The 24603-nt window shown below is 38.0% G+C and overlaps 1 protein-coding gene across 2 annotated transcripts in view; it reads right to left on the bottom strand.

Moving 5' to 3' along the window:
• CDH12 (cadherin 12) overlaps positions 1-24603 on the bottom strand; it is a 151192-nt gene that overhangs the window by 16818 nt on the left and 109771 nt on the right. For both annotated transcript variants that reach the window (XM_041397177.1, XM_041397178.1), the window contains one exon: positions 20619-20872. In XM_041397177.1, the coding sequence (XP_041253111.1) occupies positions 20619-20872 (254 nt within the window). The remainder of the gene's footprint in view (positions 1-20618; positions 20873-24603) is intronic.

The following is a 24603-nucleotide window of genomic DNA, read 5'->3' as shown; positions in this document are numbered from 1 at the left end:
ATAACTATTCCAAACCCATTTCCCTTAAATGCTAATTAATTTGAAAGTCTATTTTCACATTTGATGCTACAGTTTGTAGTCACAACAGAATAATATTTTTTCTGATGCAATTGCCTCTAGCTACTAATTTCCTTTTCATTGTTAGTCTCTTCATACCTTGATAGTGTTTCTCAAAAACTAGGCAGGATGAAATTGAGAAAGCCATTTGTGAGCAGTAGGCAATAAGAACAAAATGGCACTCAACAAGTACATTCAGAAGATTATAAAGCCTAGAGGACCACTCCTCTGACATCTCATTTCATGCAAACCAGTGAGAATAGGAATAAAAGCTGCTTTTTCCATCTCTAATTAGAGTTATTTATGTATTTAATATAGAGGGGATGGAATGATAAGCACTGTGTTTGCTTCTGTAGAAGGAAGAAACAGTAGAAAGGAATACGTCATATTCACAAAGAAAATATTTCTACTTGGTACTAAGAATGCCAATAGCTCTGGAAGACTTGAAGAGTAAAAAAGCCACAAATAAGGCGATGTGCTTGTTTGGAGACATTTTGTTCAATCAAAATCTCAAAAAAATTCCTATATGTAGATGAAGTAGGTTATTTCATCGATTGACAGGCATCATTACCGGTTTACAGCTTTAACTGAAAAGCCACAGAAATGGTTTGCTAAAGGCAGCATGTATCCTTTTACATAGTTGAGCAAGCACATTTTCTTGAATATGATATTATTATCTACCCATATTGGTAATTTCAATCTCTTTGTTCAAAATTTGCTTGACATTAAAATTATGAAAAATATATAAACCATTTATTAGAAACATCATTACCCTAAGATACTCTCTCAGGAGCAGCAAAATTACTCTGTCAGGCTTTGCATCTTTAATAAATTATAATTTCTTCCAAAATTAAATATGCAGCAACACACAAATAAATGAGTTCAAAGCATGAGAAAGTAACTTGGCTTTTATTTCCCCTTAGGAAGATTAACTTTGCCTGAGTACCCTGCACATTGCAGTATGAGCCAGGGAAGAAAAATTCAAAGCACCATGTAGGGGATGGCCTCCTTCACTGGAGGCTTTGAAAGTACAGAAAACATATTAAGTATGAACGCTGTTGTGTTTGAAATGAAGTTCAGGCATGAATATTTGTAGGATCAGAATCTGAAGAATCAGAATCAGTCTGGAAGCATTCACACAGGTAATAATTTCATGCACAGGCCCAGTATGCCTATTCCTAAATATAAGCATCAACAGGATCAAAGTTCACAGCAAGCACTGCAAGACTATTGCTACTCCTGCTGGTACTTCTGGCAGAATTCCTCATGGCTTCTGTGGAAATGGGAATTGAGTTAAATTAAGCATGTTGTTTCAACTCCTCTTATTTTAAGAATCTACATATCCAATTAAACTACCAAAGGGAGAGGTATAGGCAGAATTATTGGAGATGTATTGTCTAAAAGAGATAAATTAACAGGAAAACCTGCAAATGACCATCCATTCTTCCTCCTTTGATTGGTTCTCCACGTATAGTACCCAAGAAAACATTCCTAGCAGAAAATCCTCTTACAGGTAGATCTTCTGGACACAGAATTTCTCCCAGATACATCAGTAAGCCTATAAAGCTTAAGAAAAGTAGGAATAGGACCCCATCTGTCTGGTCTTGAAATGGAAATTTTTTTGGGACACCCCAAGGGGAGGTCACTTTTGGCAAAGACCCTAAGAAAATGTAGTTTCTTTTCACAGGCAGAAATCACTCTTTCACACATTGATGCTCAGTGTGTGATTTTTTTGTAAATAGGACAGCAACAGCTAACCTCTTTCTAAGGCCAGCTGCATAGCCTGAGCTCTGTCCTTAACATGGAAGAGATGGTTTGAAGAAGAGAAGAAATGGAAAAAATGTCTCCAACCAGAAAAATCAGTAACTTTCCAGAGATAAACCCAGATATCTGGGACATAAAGCCTGACATTTCTTGTGAGATTAGGATACACAGAGGAACACTGTTGAAATACTGGTATTAGGACAGCTGTCTAGATCTTCCAGTCATGGTCTAGCAGTTTGAAACAACTGAGGTTGGTTTATTTGACTGCTCAGAGTGCCTGCAAGACTGACCATGGATAAGTGCACTAATCCTAAGAGGCATTTCCTTCCTTGAAAAGCTAGGGAGAACTTGTTGATATAGGACAAAGCAGAATTATTTTCAGAAGTCCCTGAACAGGCCTGCCTTGCAGGTCTCAGTACCAGATAATCATATTCACTGTCAGTGAAGAAATTTTGACATGTATGTCTCTCTGAATATTCCTTCCAGCAGAAAAGTGTTTTCCAGGTGATATTGTTGAAGGCAAGGAGTGTGTGGAAGGACATATCTTTGCTAACACTGTCTAGAGTTTTCTCAAGAACAGCTGCATTTGGACATCATGTAGGATAGAAGAGATAGAATGGAACTATTAGGTTTAAAAAATTATAAGATTCAAGCCTATAAGGCTCACCCAGAGTCCACAATGACCTCTTAGGAGCACCAAGAGCTATGGACACTCACCCTGGCTAGACAGAGAGACTACATGTCCCTCACAAGCTCTCACAGAACACTTCCACAGAAGAGGGCTCACCTCCTTTCAGAGAGAGAAGGACAACAAGGAAGACCGAGCTGACTCCTGCTGCAGCACAGAAGATGGCAGTGCTTGATGGAGTGCTATTGAATACATGAGTGACAGCAGGTCATCCCTGTGAGGATAACAGTGACTCTGAGCCATTGAGCAGACAACTGTAGTGCCTTCAGACTGTTGTGCCATGAATAAAAGAACCAGACAGCTGTCCTGCGCTGCTGGAGAAACCCGTGTGACAACTTGCTCTGAAGGGATGGGAGGTGGCAGGATGCTAAGGAGGCTGTGAAGCCTAGGACTTGGGATGTATTTTTTGCTCTTAAAATGTGGAGGGGAAGATTTCTCCTGCCTATAACAGAAAATGTTTGTTCTTGATATTATGGTCATGTAATGTAAGCCAGGAAAAGAGCAAGGTAAGACATGTAAAAGTGTGTGTACTTTAGAGGAAAAGAAGACTGCTTTAAAGCTGTGCTGGGAGGATTAAGGCCAAATGACAGAGGTAAAACTCAAGGATTGACCTTAAAGAGTGCTAAAGCACAGACAATAGATAAAGTGAAAGATAAAAAAGGTAGTGGCAATATAAGATCAGCACAACCAAAATTAGGCATTTGAAGGTTAATGGCTTCTGATCATTATGCCTTTGTGCTCAAAAAACATTTCTTTAAAAATAAAATTCCTATTGTTGGTTTTTTTTTTTGTTTTTTTTTTTGAGAGGGAGAAATAACCAGGTGATAGAGGAGCTTTACAAAAATAACCTTAATTTGTCTCAACTCACACTTTGCTGATGTAAAGCACATTGCTTACTCTAGTACCTAGTGACTTACAACACAGGCTATTTTTAAGAAAAATATTACAAAGAAAGGTAAGGGATGAAATAACAATTCTGTAATGTGAGACATTACTAGTTGTGTATATGACCTTAAGTTGTTTAAACCGCATTCACTTTAAGTTTTATTTAAATATTAAACTGCAACTAAATGAATTTCTGTGTCTATGACAACTTAAGATATATAAATACCACCCATTATATCAGAAATAATAAGCAGTGGCCTAAAAACATTAGGAACATAAATGAAAGCTAAGAGAATTCAGTTAGGTATTGTGATTGGTTACAATTTTTTTGTAATTCCAATACATATACAATTAAATAGATGAAAGAAGCGTTAAAGCAGGAATGGCAACAGGGATAAGGGATTGGAAGAATATAAATGAGATTCTAGGTGTGATGAGACTACCTGAAAACCCAAAAGAATTTTCATTAGTAGAATAATCATGTGCTGTGGGTTGAAATTATTAGATCTCTGCATGTAACTGTACGTTGAGAATATGACACCTCTACAGTACAATTCTGTCCTAGTCATTAAGTCAATAGATAAATATAAAAAAATAGTGAAAGCTTACAGAAAAGCAAGAAAAACTGTCTTGGGGCTAAAAATTTCCAAGTTATAAGGAAAGATTAAAAGAACTAACATATGCTCAGCATGGATAAGAGACAAAAAAAGGGAGACAGGGATAACAGCCTACAGATAACTGAAGAGCTTCAACAGCAAAAAGGGGAGGGTAGGATTTTTTTTTTCAACACAGAGAAGTGAAGGACCAAAACTCAGAAGGGAAAGTTTATGTGTTGTAGCAAAATCTTTCTGTCAGTGATGTACATTATGCTGCACACCAGAGGAATGATAGAAGTGCTGTCACTTGGTACTAAAAAGGCAAGCTGGGTAATGCAATAGAGACTGTGGAGTAAAGGACATTTCTAGAAAGGTGAAATTATAATCCTTTCTTGTCTCTGCAATTGTAAACTCTGCTAAATAGGAAACAGTATCATCATACCAATCATACTCATCATGAGGTGAAGTTACAAATGTTTTAAAGTATAACAATGGTTTTCAGGTAATTTTAAGATTGTTGCTAATAAAATGTAGGAAAACAGGTAAATCACTCCAACAATGAGAAACAAGAAATTTAGACTTCAAGTTAAGCCTGAAAGAATTTAAAAAGTTAGAGAATGCTATGTGTTGAAGGATACAAGTTACGTGTGCTCCAAAATCCCATCTTGCTACTAATATTTCCTTCCTGCAACTCTAAATCCATTCACTCTGAGTTATCATTGTGTAAAACTCAAACAAATCTTATCACCATATTTACATGCATAAATATGAGAAACTCTAAGTCAGAACTTTATTGCTCTTCTCAAAGGTAAGTGCTAAACTCTTCTGCCAGTTACTGGAAGTATCTTCCATTCCAGTCAATGCAGAGCAGTGATTTCCATGATTTTGCTAAAGGTGCAATCAAGAATTTTCAAAATGAGGCCCCAGTGTAAAAATATTGAATCAAATACTCCAGCATAACCTTTTCCAATTTCTGAGCAGATTTTTTTACTGCAAAAAAGATGGTACAAAAGTACATCAGTCCCTGCTCTCAGAGCCCCAGCCACCCACTGAACAAAGGGTTACTGAAGGAGTCAGATGTTCTGTGTGAGCTGCTGCATCACAAGGGCACAGACACTCATCAGCTGCAAGAATTCATCAGCACAGTCTGCCAGATGTTTGTCCACTCTGGAAAGTGTCTCAACAATGACAGCTTTCTGCTTGTTGCTGTAACCCATGCAAGCCTAAAGAAGTTATTAAGTTCAAATAGGTAAAAATAAATTTAACAAAACATTTTATTTTCTTGTGCCAAATGATACAATCATATGAGTATTCATGACTAAGTAGGATTGTTAAATTACCTTTAGTCTTTCTCAGGGCTACAGCATTTGAATCAGAGCTATATTAATTTATTTTCTTTTCCATATCTCCCTTTGACTTAAAAATTACCCCGAATTCAGTTTCTTTTCATTTTCTATTAACTTGAAAATGTTGTTTCACATAGTTTTACAGGAGCAGAAATGATAAAGAATCTTTTTTCTCCTCTGTAATACTGTAAGACGAAGTAAAATGTCATGTACTACTTGCTCAACAGTAGCAGGCAGGTTTGCATATCATTCATGTTGTCCTATGCTAATGCAATGGCAATAATTTTTAAGTGCCCTTTACACTGTACAACCCAGCAGCTGTTGTACTGTATGCATGCACACTATTACATATGTGAAATATTAGATATTTTAAAAAATAAAAGTGCTTGTTATAAAAAAGTACGTGTTATATAAAGCACATGGATAAACTCTGTTAATGTAAAATATTCTAAGAAATAAATTTCTTAGTATAATGAAAAGAGATAGGACTTCTCTTGTGCAGAACTCCCAGTTTTATTACCCTGGGTTTAATATTGTGATATTCTGCTTGAAGGAAGTAAATGTAATCAAATTTATCTATTTTCACATAAAACCATAATCTAATACATTTGTACCTATCTTGACTTGGTTCTTACATAGCAGATGCTGTTCCACTAGTTTGTGGGGTATTATTTTTGTTTATATATTTTAAATAATTTATTAAGCCATCTCCCTTAATAACAGGAGAAATTTTCTGTACCTGTGCTGAATAGCTTCAGAATGCTACTGAGGTATTAGAGATCAAAGCAAAGGAAACTTGGACTGGTCTGCTGTCAGATCATATCCCTTCATCATATCCCTTCAAGATATCCCTTCAGTAAACTCATGGATACCAAGTAGATCCCCGAAGAGCCCTACCCATGCCAATACATAACAGTCTCAAATAGGTTGCTTTTGGTTTTCTTTTTTTTAGAAGGAATACTAGAAATAGAGGATAAATAATAATAAACAAGCAAACAAACAAACAAAAAACCATCAACAGAGGAAACCCAGCTCTATCTGAAGTGTGGAAAGGAGTCAGCACAGTCACAGAAGGGCTTCTGCTGCTGTTCCAGGCTAAGTAGCTATGTCCTATCCTGACCTCACTTCCTGCTATGAATCAGCATTATCCTGTAGTTCTCTCAAATGCAATTTCCTTTTCAAATGACAAGGGAGAGTTTGTAAAAATATATTTTGGTTTCAGCTGCTTTGTGACCTAACCAATGTCACAAATGGGTCATTGCTTATTTGTGCTTGCAGAACTGATGTCAAAAACCACCTGAAGTGTGATGCTAAGTTTGCATAATAAAATGCAACCAAAAATGAGCAGCCAATGTTGGTCGGCTTTACTGTCATATAATAACACAAAACCAACAAGGGGAGCATACACTGAACATTTTCAGAGACATTGCTTTGTTTTAAAAAAGAGAAAACTAGAGATGGCCTGTGTGGCTGATGTTATAGAAGTGGCAGAATTGTCTTTATACCACATCACACTTGACACACCTAAAAAAAAATACATCCCCAAGTTTACTGACATACCAAAATATTTCTGTCAGTTTTACTATGATTTTTCATTCAGCACCTCACACAAAAAGCCATAATCTTACATGATTTTGCAGAAACTTTCAAATGTACAATACACTGAGGTAAGGCTTTTGTGATAGTCCAGGCTGAGTGTGTTTGAAGATCCCAGTGAAGGAATGTATATAGTCTTTTAGGAAGGACAGTTTTGCAATAGTTAAAATGTTTTGGCTTAAAAAACAAACAATTCTGGAATTAGTTTGACAGAAGCTCAAATAAGTTGCTGTCTCTGTATCCTCTTCCAAAGGAGTTCAGCTATCCTGTGATCTGTACTTCAGCCTTCCCACAATGAATGTTGTCTATACTGCCCATCATGTGGTATGCTTAAGAGAAGGATGAAGGGATTGTTACACCTTGGGAGAAAGTATGAATGCTTCTTGTCATTGTTCCATGCCTGCCATTTTCATGCCTTTCACAAAACACTTAATCTCCCACAAGAAAAAAACAGTTTGTTTTAGGCATACTACTTGACTGGGTTCGCAGTCCTTACACAGGGCTCCCTACTTCTGTGATTTTAATCAGGAGGTAGAAGGTTTAGTGGTGTTAGCAGTCAGTATCTTACTTGGTCTGGAATGAGTAGTATCAGTGCAAATAAATTACATTTTGCTCCTTTGGAGAAGATCAACTGTTATGCCAAATTAATTGACAGGAAAGCAGTGGCTGCAGACAGCCAAACTAATGATGGGTCAGAGTCAAGCGAAGGAAGCTGTTAAACTTTTCATAAGCCTTATAAATCTTACATAGGAATTTTAGTAAAACATGGTAGGTAATATGGGAATTAAAATGTGCTGCAGTTCAGTTATCAGCCCTTTCAACCTGCCAATTCTGCTTGTCTACAACTTCCTGTGATTTCTCTTCCTTCTGCCTTTAAAGGTTTTGCTCATTTGCTTATCTGACCCTCCAGTCAGCTCCACTGTCTGCTCTGCATTTCTCATTACCAGCTGAGTATCTTATCAAAAGCTGTTGTCATTTGGAAAATGTGTTGTTTTTATTCAGTCTCAACATCATTTTTCCTGCTTCATTGAGCAAGCAGAACAGCAAGACAGCCAGGGAGAGGGAAAGCTTTGTCCTGCAGTTTAATTAAGTCTTAGTTTTTGGACTGTGAGCAGCAGCAGAAGGCATGGTGGGAAAGCAGTAGAGCACTTTCTATACCAGCACTACACATTATAGACCCTGAATATAATTTCACCCTGATTTGAAAGGTGTGCATTTGCCCTTTGCCCTGCTGCCCCTGGTCTCTTCGCTCCCCTTTCATCCAGCCCATAGCAGGAAGAACCCACCCCCTGCATCCACCAAGGTACCCAGGTGTCAGAGGGCACAGCTCACGCTTGGTGAAGAAGAGAAGGGTTCTTGCTTTGCTGGTTTAGATGGGGAAAGAGCATGCTGGGATGAGTGTGTGGATGTGTAGGAGTATCTCTACTAATGGGCAGAGTGAGTACAGAAAGATGGAGCAAGTAAACCTGAATGAATACTTCAACCCTTAAGAAAGCTGAGAGGCTGAACGCAGATGCTGTGACTCCATCAGATAGTCAGCCTCAGTAGATGCCTAAACTTTATTTTGCACTTGGGTGCATCTGACATAAACCCAAAGGATAAGATAGAGGTGCTTCCTGGGCTGCTGTTCCCATACCTGGCCTGGAATACTTTGTCTTCTGATAAAGTGCTAAGGCATTAAATATCATAAATAGGACAAAGGAGAGCTGGCCCACTGGCATATAGCCAATATAAATAATCTTTGATTGTTTTCATTTGCATAATTTAAATATGTAAATATTAGCTCTTTTCTATATCTTTGAGAACCAAAATCTGAACAAATATCTTATATTTTTATCCATTCAAAAAGCTGAACTAAAATGCTGAGGCTGAGATAATAAAAGAAAAAGCAAATAAAATAACCATGCTGACTCCAGAAAAAACTGCAGCACACAGTAAAAGATTTATTGCTTGCTTAGATCATCAGTTGGGACTCAGATTTTCAGCTGGATCTGCAAGGGGAAACAGTGAAGTCAAGAATTGGAGGCTTATTTGTGCTGCTTTGAAGTTGATTTGATGAAGTGCTTATAAAATAAGAAATTATTCAGAACAGCCCTGATGCTGCAGAGCTGCTGCATTTTCCTCTTTCATTTCTCCTCCCCAAGCCTCTGTTATATCAAGGAATGTGAGATTAACAGAGGTCAATATAAGTATGAAGTCACCTTTTCAAAGGTTTTATAAATTTCATGAGGACACCAGACAAAATTTGCTGGATAAGCATCTCCTTACTCCCATTTGCATGCTGATGGCCTGACCTGAGCAACATCAGGTCTCATCATTTATTTCTAAAATTGGTTCCTCTCTCCTCCTATCTGAACTGAATTTCTTTGCTGTTTCCTTCACACTATTTTCAGGCTTATTTTCTAAAATAATCTGTTGTTACAGTTCTATATTCTTACTATTTCAATGAATGCTGACAGTAGTTTTTTAGCTATCATAGATGATTCCTCGCCTTTATTTTCCACAGATTCTGTTCCAGCTTATTAAAGGTGGATGTAACAGAATCAGAGAATGGTGGAGGTTGGACCTCTAGAGGTCATCTGGTCCAAGCCTTTCAGTTCAAGAGGCACCAAGAGCCACTTGCCCAGGACTAACTCCAACTGTTTGGGTTTTTTTAATATCTCCACAGACACCCCGCCACCTTCTTGGGCAATCTGTGCCAGTGCTTGGTTAACATCACAACAAAAAGTGTTTCCTGTTCCTGATATGCAGAGGTAACCTGTGCTTCAGTTTGTGCCCACTGCCTCTTGTCTTGCCTCCAGACACCACTGAGAAGAAGTTGTCTCCATCCTCTTTGCACCCTCCTTTCAGGTGCTCCTATGTGCACTGAGTGCTTCTATAACTCTTAAGATCCCCTTGAGCCTTCTCTTCCCTGGACTGAACATTCCCAGCTCTCTCAGCCTTTCCTCACAGAAAGAATACTCCAGTTCCTTCATCATCTTCAAGGCCCTTTGCTGGACTCCCTGCAGTATGTCCCTGTCTTTCTTGTACTGAGAAGCCCAGAATTAGGAAACGGTAAAAGTAGAAATATCTGAGATTTGTTTGCATCTACAGTCAGAACATGACTGAAACTTCAAAACACAGACATCTCAAAAAGTGTAAAACTCTCAAAACCCCTGTTGTTTAAACTTTATTACTTAAACTGAATACAACAAACAAACAAAGTGCAAAATATATAAGAAACTCCATATGCAATAACTATTTAAACATAATAATAAACTTGAGTATTTTAGGACAGGAAAGTATAGTCAATGCTTATAAACAGACCTAAAGGACAAATTCAGAAGGAAAGGACGTGGAATCTGACCAGGCTGCAGTTATCCTTGTGGAAAGGGAAGGAAGAACTTAAATTAAAAATATTGGAAGACTATTTATTATTCTATACTAATAAGATAGCTTCTTAGTCGACTTTGTGTACCAAAGTGCAGATTACCAACTAACACACTTCCCTGTAGCACATAGGTTTTTCTTAGACACAGTTTTAATCCCTTAGTCCTTATAATTCTCTGTCAAGCCCTGAGAGGTTCACCAATTGAAGTGATATGAAAATGGCTTTAGCCATTAAAGCTCTGTTTTAATCTCACAATTGCTTTCTAGAATCCTTGAGAAAACCATTCCTGAAGAAATTTGAAATAACAGTTCTTGATGAAAAATCAGGAAGACTATTATTTTAGGTAAAATTACAGTTTGTGCCTCTGGGATAAGAACTGGCTTTGTAAAATCACATCACCAGGTGGTACAAGAGCTGTGAAATAAACCAGAAACTATTATGAACTATTATGATCATATTGTTCCTTTCCCCTCACTTTGGCTACTTAGCTTTTCTCAATTAATTTAAAAGCTTTCTTGCCAGGTTGTTCTTTGCCTTGGATCTGAATGCATACTTCTTGATTTTCAGCATCCACTTCCTTCACAAACAGGCCATTCACTGAGAGCTGTAGTCCATAAACTTCTTGGGTCTACAAATCTATTTCAGTTCAATCTCCTGACTGACATTTTATCGCGTAATATGACTGCATATGCCAACAGAAGATCACTTGCTGTTTTTCACAAGCTTCAGTAAGTTGATTAATTACTGACTGTAAATAAAGGTTACTGGCCTCTCTCAGGTTTAGACTTTGTTTTCAGTTGCTTTTGACTTGCTGGACTTCAGAAATAATATTTCACTCTTCAAGTGCATCCAGAAGTTATCTAGGAAAATTTATACAGGTCAAATGAATCCCACCAGTCTTTTATTTGGGAAGGTCTGATTTTTCACTAGCACAGTTTTTCTGACTTGGGCCACTTTGCTCCATATTCCTGCCAGTCTTGAGAAAACCCACACAGATCAAAATGTCAGTCTGCATGTGTCTCAAAATTGCAAATAATGATTTTTAATGCACAACTCCATCTGTTTCCAGTGAACCTGCTGCAGCATCACAGAGGCTAATAAGTGACTACATTTAACTTTCCCACTGATCATGTGTGATCACTTCAGCCTTAAGTATATAGATTTAAGATTAAGGTTAAGACAAATTCACACCTTTTTTGTAGTTTCTCTTTGTAGTAGCTCCAAGCCAATCACTGAATCAAGGTACCACAGATCCTGAATTGATACAACTGAGCCACTTACCAGCTGAGCTGTGATAATTGTCTGCGTGCACCTAATCTATTGCAAGTGCAAAATAAAATGTAGTAATTTAAACTACCATGAAGGGGATTGCCACAATAATTTGTTATTCACACTTTGTTTCATGGTAAAAGTAAAGCAGAGACTGTGCTGCTAGAAAACAGCTCCTTTTGACAGACAATTTATACACAGAAAAGAAATATTTTTTTCTGCACTCTGTTTGAAAAGTCACTTTTCTGTCCAGTTCCTTAAAACCACCCAGTCGCTAAGGAGGAAGACAGGTCATTCAAACCTAGAGAATGACAGAGCAGTACATGGGACCATAGGGGAAAATCTTACAGGAAAAGGGCAGTGGAATAAAGGATGTGATTGCTTGAGTTCATGAAGATGAAGTTTAGGAGGTAGAAAACAGAGAACAAAGGAAGAGTCAGAACGTGGGGAGCAGTGGGAGCCAGAAGTAGGAGTTAATTGCCCTATATCATACCCAGCATTGCTGGAAGGTAGGTAGATGGAGATCTTGTTGATTATATGGTAGCTTAGTGTTCACAAAAAAAATGAGCCAAATGAGAATGGAGAGGATGGTGAGAAAAGAGCAGATGTGTCTGGTGTATGTGGCATTGGAGTCCCTGGAATGGTTGATTCCAACCTATCCTTGAGTGAGCAAGAGTCCCTGTGTAGGTTGAATCCAACCTATCCTTGGGTGAGCAAGGATAGGTTGGATTCAATCTACACAGGGAGTCTCAGCCAATGTCATCCAGTTCTAAATGCAGCCGTATCACTGGCCAGAGAGCTGGGTGGGGCTAAAACTTCAACCAATCACATGTGTAACTGGAGCTCCTATAAAAGGAGCTGGAGGAATAAACTAGAGGCTGTTTGTCATAGGAAGCTTTGGTGTGTTGTCCCTGTCTCCAACCATTGACCCCACGAAACATGTTGATAGTAAAAATAATTGCCAAAGATATACCTTGGGATTCAGAGAAAATGTTGGAGGGAAACCCAGTTTCCATAGTTTTCAAAAGAAGATAAAGTAGCTGGAATAAAGTGAAATAAATACATCAAGACACTGAGATCAAAAAAGGTGTCTGTCTTCAGCAGAAGAAAAGAAGAGGATAGAGAGGATAGAGCAGGACACCAATGAAGCTGATGGGAGATGGTTCAGCAGTAAAAATACAGAAACCAGCCATGGGAGACAAAAAGACTGTGGAGTAGGAGACTGGTATTAGACAGAGCATAAGAGATATAAGAAAACAGTGGGCTAGTAGGAGAACAGAAAAGCATACCAAGGCATCTGCAGCAGAAACTGAGAAGTAGTTCTGCAAGATTAAAATTAAATAGTTTGGATAAATTAGAACTTGGAATAAAGGTTTTAAAAGTGGGGTGTGTGACAGGGATTTGATAAAATGCAAAGGATAGAGTATGGCTAATATTGCAACAGAAACTGACAGGAGGCAATAGAGCAAGAACTGTGCAGAACTACCAGAGCAGCTGAAAAGGAACCAAAATTCATGAATCTCAACATCTTTTATCTGTACAAAACTGGCTTGTTTCTCTCCAGCATGATACCATATACAGAAAAATGGCCGTCACTTAATCTGGTATTAAATGAAGATGCTTAAGTTACTGGAAATAGATGTCCCAAATTTTCTATATATGTATGAAACTGTAAGATATATTTTAATGTCACAGGGTGGGACTTTTTTTTTAAAGAATATATAAATTAAAAAAATGCAAGCATAAAAATGTTGGAAGAATTATGGGACTGAAAAGTCAAACTCTTACATTAATTCATCTTGTTGGTGCTTGTACATTTAGATATGGTGTTCTAGGATTCAGGAAGATTTTTTTTTAATTTTTATTTTCTTGATCTTAACACTACAAAGTATTTTTCTGGCAATAAAGATCATATTCATAAAAGTGTATGAACCATTGTGAACTAGTTCAGAAAAAAAAAAAAAAAGAGTATTCCTTTGAAAGCACATGCAGGGAATTCTTATCCCTGAGATACTGAGGACAGGAGTGACCTATGGATAGTACACATGGCTTTCTACTTTAAAATCACAGTTTCATGACTCTGGACTTGGTCAAGGAAATGCACGGTCCCCACAGCTTTCCTCCTTTGATTGGTTTTTTCAGTTCATAAGGCAAAACTCCTGAGTCAAGTAGAGAAGACCTGAAGGACAGTGTTTTGGCACAGAATATGAAACACTTTGTTAATTAGAGTTGTCTGGGATTCACATCAGGGACAATAATCCTTTTATACTTCATGCCAGAAGATCATCTCCATGGAAATCTGACAACTTCAGATGTGTCAGTGCAAAGTTGTTGAACTTCTCACACACTGTTAGACGGAGCTCACTAGGAGGTACTGCAGGTAATTCGGTCTTGCCCTCCATTTCTAATTTCTTGTTATTTAGACAGTTTTGTCTATAACATTCATGCTGTATGGACACATAAAACAGTGATTTTTAGGAAGTCCTAAAACCCCTCGTTCCAGAAGTACAAGGATCTTTACCAAAAACTTGCATGGTTACAAATTACAGGCCTTGCAACACACTACAGGAGAGCAGCTTTTTTTTTCCTCCCAGTCATCTTCAAACTGTTGTAAACTAGAGGAGTTTGGGAAGAAAATGAGATCGGAGCTGTTTTTGTAAGTGTTTTGGGATTTTTTAATGGCCAAAATGTACGTAGGACTTCACCTTAACATGGTTCTTGAAGCACTATGGATAAAATGGGAATAGACAAAACAGATCACTTGAGACACATAAGCTCCAGATTTAACACAGTTTGAAAATTAGGTGCACTGGGGTAATGTTCCAAAACAGCTGCAAAGCCAGTCACCCTTGCAGGTGTTGAATACCTGCAGCTCTTTTTCTCCTTGCGCTTAATTTCCTGTTCATTACTAAATGTATGCTCTGTGCCCTTTCACTCCAACATTTCTAGTAAATACCTTCCTACAAAATAAACCTTTTAAGGTTTCTGACTTGTCTAAAAATTTGATACTCGTAACGGAAGAAAAGAGAAAAATAATATGGCCATTTTCAATGTCCTCCAGCAAAATATTTTTCTTTAATGTCTGAGTCCGGTTTTCATCCTTAGTTATCTCCCCCTTCCTGATGTGTCTAACATAACAGACATAAAATTTTTGTCTGATAACATGAATTTTCTTGCTGGAACAAATACTGTTTCTTTTCATCTGAGCTGCTCTAGCTTGCATTGCTCTCTGGAGTTTTGCCTTCTCTTGCATACAGTGCAGATTTTATCCTAGTCTTTATTATTTGGCAGAAGGTTGACTATTTCTTTTTTTCTGTTACAGACTTCATAATAGGCAAATCATTCCAGGAAAACATTTCACAGAAAATGAATGAATTTGTAGAGAGACTACAATCAGTAGTTGTAGTACTACTAGTACTTTGTATGGGCTGTGTCTTCAAAGAGCATGACTTGCTTTTCCCCATTTGTTTTGAGTGTATATTTACTCAGAAGTTGCTTGGACTCTTTTGCAATACGATGAAATTGATTAAGTCATTTTTTAGGTCTATGAGATCATCTAGATTTTAAGTAGCTAACAGAGCATGATTGGTTAAGATACAATAAGAACTTGCAAACACATTAAATGCCTTCAAACTCATTTACACTTTTCTAACTTATGGTCTTGTTTTGTTGTTTTTTGTTTGGTTGTTTTTTTTTTTTTAATTTAGAGGATATTAAACTTATGGAATATTGAATACTTATACATTTGTGTATTGGGTCTGATTGAGATGGAATTCGTTTTCCAATAGCAGACTTCACAGTGCTGTGCTCTGCACTGGTACCTAGAAAGGTGTTGCTAACACACCAGTGTTTTGTCTACTGTTGAATAGCTCTGGTATAGCATCAACTCAGTGTCTCCAACATTTCCCAAAATCCTGGGAGGGGCCACAATTATGCCAATTAAATTAATGAAAAGGATAGACCATATCATATGACATCAGCCAAGATATGAAAGCTAAGGAACTGAGGAGCAAGGGGGGGCATTTGTCATTTACAGTGTTTGCCTTCCAGAGAAAGCACTATGTGTGTTGAAGTCCTGCATCCCGGGAAGTGGCTGAACACCCCTTGCTGATAGGAAGTAGAGGAAATTTTTTTTTTTTTTTTTTTTTTGTTCTCTTCACTTATGCATGCACAAAGCTCCATTTTTTGCTTTACTAAGCTGCCTTATCGAGTTGTTTTCCATCTTATTTTCACTCCCCATCCACCTGGGAAGGGGAGTGATAGAGTGGCTTGGTGGGCATGTGGCATGTCACCACAACCTTTTTTAGTGCCCATGGAGAGAGACAAAGGCAGTTCCATCTCTCTCTCTCTCTGACTGTCTGATTGTCTGCCTATCTATCTATCTCTTGATATTGCATGCTAGAGTAATAGCAGTTATCTAGTAGCAAGCTCCTTTGTGGGACATGAGGTTTGTCAGCTATGCTCCTTATCTCTCTGTTTTGCTGCATTTGCTGGGAACGTGTTAACACAAACTATAGCTCTGTGCTTTGCCCTGACATGGCAACCTTGTTTAGTGGGGAGAGCTATCTTCTGTGGATGATGAGGAAATACATCTCCCTCTCCCTGCCCAAAATTGATGTGAGTGGGTTTATAATGCAGGCTGCCATGGGCATTGCTCATCCTTATTTAAGATGCTTAATACTGTTAATAGTATTAAGGAATACTATTGGCACACTATGGGATTTGCGGAATCTGGTGTTGTCCTGGTGTAAGAGAAGACTAACTTTGAGTATGGAGATATTGAAATGTGCTCTGAGACATCCAGTTTTTGGGTGGCAGGGTATATGGAAGGATTTGGGCAGGTTCCTAGGGTGGTTATTGCCTCCAGTTACCTGTGACTTTATACCTGAACACGTAACCAACCCTTGCACTGACCCGTCAATGATGGAAGGGTGCCTTCCCACCCCAGTGAAAGCCAGCAGCTTCTTGCCCTGTGCTGGGGCTGGACCTGTGCCTGCTGAGCCACTGTTCAGACCTCACAGAGGACTGTAGTTGAGGCAGGAACCCAAACTGCATTTGAGGACACTATGGCTGACACAGGGACTCAAACCACAGCAACTACAGTACTTGCAGCAGCAGTGGAAACAAAGTAATGGATAGGGGAAGCTATTGGTCCATATAATTGATAAGAAAGGGAGGAAGAGGAAAACGAGGAGAAGGAGAAGGAGAAGAGAGAGAGGAGAGGTCAGATGAAAAAGCTGGTCATTCAACAAATAAGTTTGAAGGAGTGAGACAAATCAAATAGAAACCTGAAGTTACCTGTTCCTTGACCTCATCAGAACTTTGAGACTTGCAGAAAGACTAGAGTCGCCAGCCAGGTGATGCTGGGATAACAGGGCTGACAGTCAGCAATTAGAAGGTCATGAGGCCACAACAACTGAAATCCCTTGCTAGAGATGGGGAAATTGAAGGAGAAATTGGAAAAGAAGGAGCAATTTGCAGTCTCTAGAGATGACCTCTCTAAAGCATGAGGGCACAAAATCCATTTAAGGAAGATCTTGTGAATTCTCCGGGAAGGTGGATCACTGCAGATTAAGGTATCCAGTCCTTGAGAAATTAGAAGTCCTGGAAGTGCTCTATAGTTAAGTAAAAAGGGATAGTGTCCCTGTCTATGTTTAGGGACAAATTTTAGGAGAAAATGCCCTGAAATGAGCTTTTCCTCTGGAGAGAAGGGCTTTGATCATCCTGTTTGCCAATGAGAGAAATAAATCCTAGCAGGTGAAAGCCAAAAAAATCCCCAAAACTGTTTATTAACAAAGGAAAAAACAAAAGGGTGCCCATAAGGATTAAATAAATGCTAGATACTGAAATTTCAAAAACTTCACCCTAACTCCCCACCAGACAGCATAACCATGAAGCAAACATGGAAGCTGCTCTTTGTATCAGGGAAAGGGAGGAACAGGAGTTAGCATAGCCACTCAGGCAGAACAGATGGGAATTTTTCTGATGTTAGTCTCCTCCTTGCAGAAGGAGAAGCTGGTGGGTTTTAATGTCCTTTCTCATGTTGGTTCAGCTGCTTTGAGGTCTCAAGTTTGGGGTAGCCTCCCCACCAGCTCCCCAGATGGGTAAAAAAAAGGTCAAAAGAAAAAAAAAAAAGCAGAAATAGTTCAAGGGGAAAAAAAAGAAAAATGAAAAGAAAGCAGCTGTTTCTGGGCATAAGCAGACAATGACGAATAAAGTATCATTATAAAATCACCCCAAGACAGTCCCTAAAGATCCAGAGGATGCCCTTTGCACAATGGCCATATGGAGGAAGGTGGCTCAAAGTGCCAAAGAAGCACCATCATATAACAAGTTGTCCCAAAACAAAAAGAGGCCATGCTCTATTTACTGATGGATCTTTCTGAGTGGTAGGAAACCATTGGAGGTGGTAAGCTGCTGTGTGGAGTCCTACACAAGGAGAAGGAGAGGCAAACCTACTTGCAGAAGTGAAAGCCATCCAACTAGCTCTGGAGATCTCTGAATAAAAAAAAGTGTCCTGGATTCTATCTCTACACTGACTTCTGGATGGTGTCTAATGTCCTGTGGTGGTGGCTGCCCCAGTGGAAGAAGACTAACTGGAAACAGGGGCAAACCTATCTGAGCTGCTGTACTGGGGCAGGACATTGCTGCAAAGGTAGAAAATATGACTCTGAATTAACTCATGTAGATGCACAAATACCCAAAGTCACACCACTGAAAAACACCAGAACATTCTGGGACATGGTTCATGTTTTTCTGTGGACATGAACCAGCTGAATCAACTCATAAATGTGACCCTGGGAGCATTTATGGGACCCCTACGCAGCTTATTGGTATAATGGGTCACCAGAAAGAGCAGTGAGACTAAAATGTATTAACTGTAGATGGGCATTTGGACACTTAAGCAATGAATTCAGGGTTAAAAAACAGTAGTCATGGACCTTATAAAATGGCTTAGGATTCAATATTCCAGTGAACACATTATGTGGATAAACCATCGAGAGACAATTATTTTTCTTGTGTAGTTGCAAATACAGAATCAGTAAAAAGCACTTGAGTCTCCCAGGAGAGTTTGTGAAAAAAAAAAAACCAAAAAAAACACCTCTCACTGAAGACTGGTTATACATCCAAATGATTCCACTGTCATATGAAAAACTGCTCAACAATGTGATTAAAGGCTTTCTATCTGGTTGCAAGAGAGTATGGTTTTCAACAGAATATTGACTTCACTGGGGCTATTTTCTTTCATAGGCTACCACCAGGGAAAAAGGTTCAGACTTCAGTCTTTGTTAGTGAAGGTTTTGATCCTTTGTCAGAGAAGGAATGTGTCACAGAGTCATAGACAAACACATTTCTATATTTTAAAAAAATGAAAATTATATTAAAAACAAGTGAAACAAACATCAATAGTAATAGTTTTAAGCAAAAATTAATGACTTGACAAAGCAGGAGCTAAACAGTCACTGATGTATGTTAAATTTTTGCATGTGATTACAACTAACATGCTTATTATATGTTTTGAGATTATAAGTATTGAGCCAAAACACACATAATTAATAAAGATGGATTTTAAAAGTCCAAATTCAATTTGTAATCAAATATGCATGAATTTACATGTGCTTGGTAGACACTTGTGGCATTTTCCTGTTCTGTCATAGTCCCATTTGATAAACATTAATATTTAAAGATTGATGACATGTGCTGTCTAATATTTCTTATGAAAATCTGGGGATAAAAAGGTCCTGAAGTCAGGTAGGCCCAGCACAAATTGGTACTGGAAGTATGTGTTAACAACTGCCTACATCTTAGACCATGCCTAAGCTTTAAGGAGCTTCCTTATTGGTACATGACTCTGGTTCACTTTAATCTTTCTAATGTGGCTATAAATAGGTTCTCAAAATCAATGTATTACATTTGTATACCAGATCCCCCCTCCTTTTTATTTCATTAAAATAAGTTCTAGCAATAAATGAGAGGTTTGCCTGGCAGGAGTTCCCTTGTGCTGAACATAGCATGTTGGTCAGCAGTCATGTCCCCACAGCCTCAGCCAAGACACATCTGATGATTGTTTATGAGAGCATTCATTCTTTCAAAGATGTAGAGAGTAAGTGGTGAAAGGGACAGTTCTGTCATCCATTGGGGTCTAACTCAGGCACAGCAAGTATAACCTTCTTTCTCACTACTATACTTTGGAGATATTTTTGTGGAAGACCCTGTGTAGAGGACCAGACCTAAACATATTTTGTCTCAAACTTTCTGAGCATTGCTATAGGAAAGGTGTGATCAGAGGAGAGGATCGTGCAGAGGTGGGGCTGGGCTGTTTTCAGCCAACATCCTGCTCCACCTTGAGACTCATTCTCAGCTTCCACCTGCCAACTGATTTCCTGGAGAAATTCTGGCTGTGCATATGCCAACAAAACAGTGTGAAAAATCTACGTTACATAAGAGGTGTGCACCAGGTTAACTATAAAAGTAATGGATTGGGCCCCCTCAGTCTCTCTGGAGGAGCGTTGTGGCATGTGAGCCAGCATGGTTTGAGGAGCTTGTTATGGGAGTTGAGAACTTACTGAAGTGTACCTTACAAAATTAAGGGCTACCACTCTTGTGGAAGTCCATTGTAAGAATTTAAGGGCTTGTTAGCTGACACCTTACGAGTCAGAGTTATAGTGATGGTATGATAATAGCATGTTCCCTGACATGTGTCTTTGTCAGACTGAAGGAGAATTTATAGCAAATATCATGTCCTCTACCAGTGGGTTGTGACACCCAGAGACCATGCTATTCCTTAGTCTTAACACACCACCTTTGAAGTCATGTCAATGTGTGGTAACTTACATGATCAGTATGATAAGAAGCTGTGAGCACCTAATGACAATTCACTCAAATGAGCATCTTCTTCCAATATTTTTTCAGAGCATCAGTTATCTGTTACAGTGACAGACTAGGTATATTTCATCTCTTCATACTAAGTTCTTTGCCAGTGCATCCAACTGTCAGCAGCACTTTGGGTTGTCAGAGAGTTACTAAAGGAGGAAAAGCTCTCTTACCTAACTGAGCTGCTGCCAGCATCAAGGTCTTGTGCTGTCACTGCACCTATAATGGTCCCCACCGGTGTATCCTCATAGACTTCCATCGTGTACGTGGGCTTGCTGAACACTGGAGGTTCATCCATGTCCAAGACGTTTATCTTCACAGTGGCAGTATCTTTGAATGGACCCACTGAGTGAAATCGATGGTCAAGATGGAGATTGGAGGCCTCCACCTTAAAGGTGTATGCCTTCTTTGTTTCAAAGTCTAATGGCTGTAGAAAGAACAAAAGCAAAACATTAGATTTGACTAAAAATTAGGCATTGCAAAATCATTTTGGTTGGATTAATCTAACAAAACTTAAGATGCCTTTTGTGCAAAACTCATCTCCTGAGTTAATCAATCATTTAAGTTTGTTTTGCAGTTCATCTTATGCTAAGGTGAATTTTGAAATAGGCCAGATGAATCATAGTCAGGAAATTACTGCTTCTCTACATCAAAAAAATCAGGATGACTGGCATAGATGTAAACAGTTACAGTGTAGATGTCTGAAGATAAATGAGTGAGATTCATCTCTTGCAAATGAGCTGAGTGAAGGTTAGTCAGAGATTTGCATTTGCAACTCCCATGCACCGGCAGTCAGCTGTCTCTAGCGGATCCAGCTCCTTAAATAGATTTCCTAGTTTTTTTTAGCAGGAAAGGCTTTCAGAAGACCATGACAGTGATGAAGATGAGCCCAAATGAAAACTCTGATATATACTAATGAGTCAAACCAAACTTCAGGTACGACTTGGAATGTGAATTCTCACTTGATCTGAAACAAGTTTTTCCTGTAAAATGTCGATCTTAGCAGTGAACCGCTATTCATGCCATATGTTTGATCTGCATGTACTTTGCAAAATGCAGACTTTGGCTCTGTCTTATGATCCTAGGTGTAATTCATAAGGTCTTGAAGATGACACAGCAGCTTTTGTGTAGTTATGTGAGGTTTTGACAGAATGTATCCTGCAAAATAAGGTTGTTTTGATGTGGGTTTCTGTCAACCCATATCAATTTAGTGCCTTTACTTCTAGAAAAGTAGTCATCTCAAAACCCTTAATGCAGTCTTATTTAGTTGAAAAGATGCAGAAGCTTTATTTTTAATTTAAAGGGTTTATCTGCATTGGCTTTCATGTTGTTTTTAACATTTCTAACAAAGCCTTTTCCTGATGTCTGGGTAACACTGGCACCTAGTGGTTTCTGCCTATAATTGTTAAGCTGGAAATTTCCTAACAGGAATGAATAAAAAAAACCACGTTTACATGTGTATGAACAAGAATATTTTAGTGTCTGTTATTTTTGAACCAGTGTTTTCAGACAGTTGTCGCAGCCAGGATAGATTTTAAATTCTTCAGTTTTCTGTCTTTATCACAATAGGACATAATTGGCCAAATGACTGACTGGTGTAAATTGAAACAGCCCCATTAAAATCAATTGAGTTACCTTGACTTGCATTAGCTGAATAGCTACTATAATGATTATAAATCCTTATAAAAGACTTAAAAGACTTTGTCATTTCAGTAGACTAGATGCTACCTTTTTTTTTTTTTTTTTTTTTTTTTTTTTTTTTTTTTTTTTTTTGAGCTGAGGGCTTAAAATTAGCCACATAAATTTTAATGCCTTAGAAATAATCAGACTTGAAAGTAATTCACTACCAAACACAACCATCCTCCTACAGACAAAGTTACCAGAAAAGCCAGTATGGGCTGCACCTTTGTGTCTGCACTGACAGAAAGAAGAAGAAACTAAGCCTGAGAAGAAACAGACAAAATTAAGTCTGGTAGATCTCATCTCCCAGTGGTGAAACCCTAAGATATTGCCTTCACTAAAAATAAAAATGTTGGTCCATTATACAAATTGCTCCCACACTGTATTTTCATTTTCTGTACTACAAATGCACTATTGTTATGCATTGCCAAAATAATTTTACCCCCCCAAAAAAGAAAACTCTTCTCCAGATATGTATATTAATTGGGTAACACTTTTTCAAAAAACGTAATAAGAGGAGAAATATGAAGTTTAAGGACTTAGTCAGGAGAAGAAAAATTCAAGGGTTAAACTAGAGATAAATGATTAAGACAAAGAAAGTAAGAAATCTAAGCTCCCATATAGGTAGTAATTCTGGGTAATACCTTGTATGTATTTTTCGTACCACCAAAATTGCATTAAAACTTTTCAGATTGGCTCCTGTAATACATCAGTATATTCGCAAAGAGGTGTATTAATGGAAAGAGCCGTAATTCATGCAGGCTGTCTTTCACCAAAGTACTCTTCAAGCACTTATGCGAGATCATGGTGCATGGGCAGTGCCCAGTCACAACATTTCGTGATGCAAGGGGAAAAGAAGGCAGGAAGATTTCAAACAGTTTTGTCTATTGATAAGTTCAGACTGGCATATTTTACTGCACAGGTACCCAGGAAGCAGGTAAAGTGTCTGCATTACTTCTCTACTCCCCAGCATTATGGGAAAATACTAAAGTATATTTTTAAAAAGACAGTGTGTTCCCAAGAAGCGATAATATTTTTCCACTGTAATCTCAGAGCAACTCATCTTCTCTTTCTGTCCTTCTATGGGTCTGATGATAAATATAGTTAGGGGTTATGTGGCCAGTGCAAAGTACAGATGGCAGTCAAAATAACAAGAGACAGGCTGAAAATGATGAGCCATCATGAGAGAAAGAAATCAGTGACAGACTCTTACAAAATAGCAGAAATTAGCCTTTAGCCTAGGTGAGGCTAAACCACAACTGAAATGTATGGAGAGTTGAAAAATGTTGCAAGTGGTAAACTAGGACTTAATTTCAAATAGAAAAAGATTTTGTACAACATATATCATGTAGCAAGAGTATGGTTTTATTGTCTTGCGTGAATGGGGATTGCATGCTACAGTCTCCTGACCAGTTCTGGTTTTCCCATATTTGAACAGTTAAGTCATATAGATAGCATTGACAGTTTAAGATTTAGGTTTTTTTATGAATTGTCCAGACTCTGCCTGAAAGCAGTAGAATTTAACATCTGCATAGGTCTCAGGCAAAACCTTTTGGATTTTTGATTTTTGGTTTAAAACATGTAAAAAGCCCATTTCATTATATTTTTATTTTTTAGTAGATATCACTAAAATCTGTCAAGAAAATGAGTGGTCCACACAATATTTTACCTGTACTAAAACAACAAAACCCCAACAAACAAACAAACAAACAAAAACCTCCATCATTGTATTTTGCTGTTATATAATAACTGTCTGAAGGTGCTCAGTCCCATTTTCATTTTGAATCTGGAATAGGGCTAAGGAAATAAACACAGTAAAATGTTTGAATTGTACAAAAATCTCCAAACCAGCCCTGTAAGGTTCTTGAAATGTCTTTCAATAAAACAGATTTTAATTAAATTACTTCATAGATTTTTTTAATAAGCAAGAAAAATATGTATTCCTTCTATAAAAGTAATTACATGCAGAAGGTAAATTTGAATAAAGCTTTTATTTTGCAAAGTTTGTTGTTTTGCTTTGTTTTTTTTGTGTGCAGTAAACAGCATATTTGCTCATAATAAGGTGATACCTTATTAACTGTGAACTATTAAATAGCAGGAGTATTTCTAATTGATATTCTAAGTACCAGTGACAGAACAGATGTATTTGACCCCCTCAACTTTTCCTCATCTGCTTTTCCTATGTAGAGGTTACCAGCTGCTCTATATAGTTGCCTAGTAAAGTGCTATCAACATATACACACCTGTGCACAGCAAAGCCATTCTACAAAACCCCAAATCAAATACATACTGACAAATCACTTTACCTTGCAACTCTGTAAGTACCATGAATGGACTTATTTAGTATGACTAGGACAGCACAAAAACAGCTCTGTATTAGACATAAACATATTTTGAAATGTTGTTTTCCACATTCAAGGCAGAAGAAATGCTGCTATAGTGGGAAAGAGATAGAAATAATTAAAGAACTGAAAGAAA

Source organism: Onychostruthus taczanowskii, unplaced genomic scaffold, assembly GCF_017590055.1.
Source record: "Onychostruthus taczanowskii isolate IOZ18803 unplaced genomic scaffold, ASM1759005v1 scaffold137, whole genome shotgun sequence".
Lineage (NCBI taxonomy): Eukaryota > Metazoa > Chordata > Aves > Passeriformes > Passeridae > Onychostruthus > Onychostruthus taczanowskii.
This window is presented reverse-complemented; position numbering and strand designations above follow the sequence as displayed.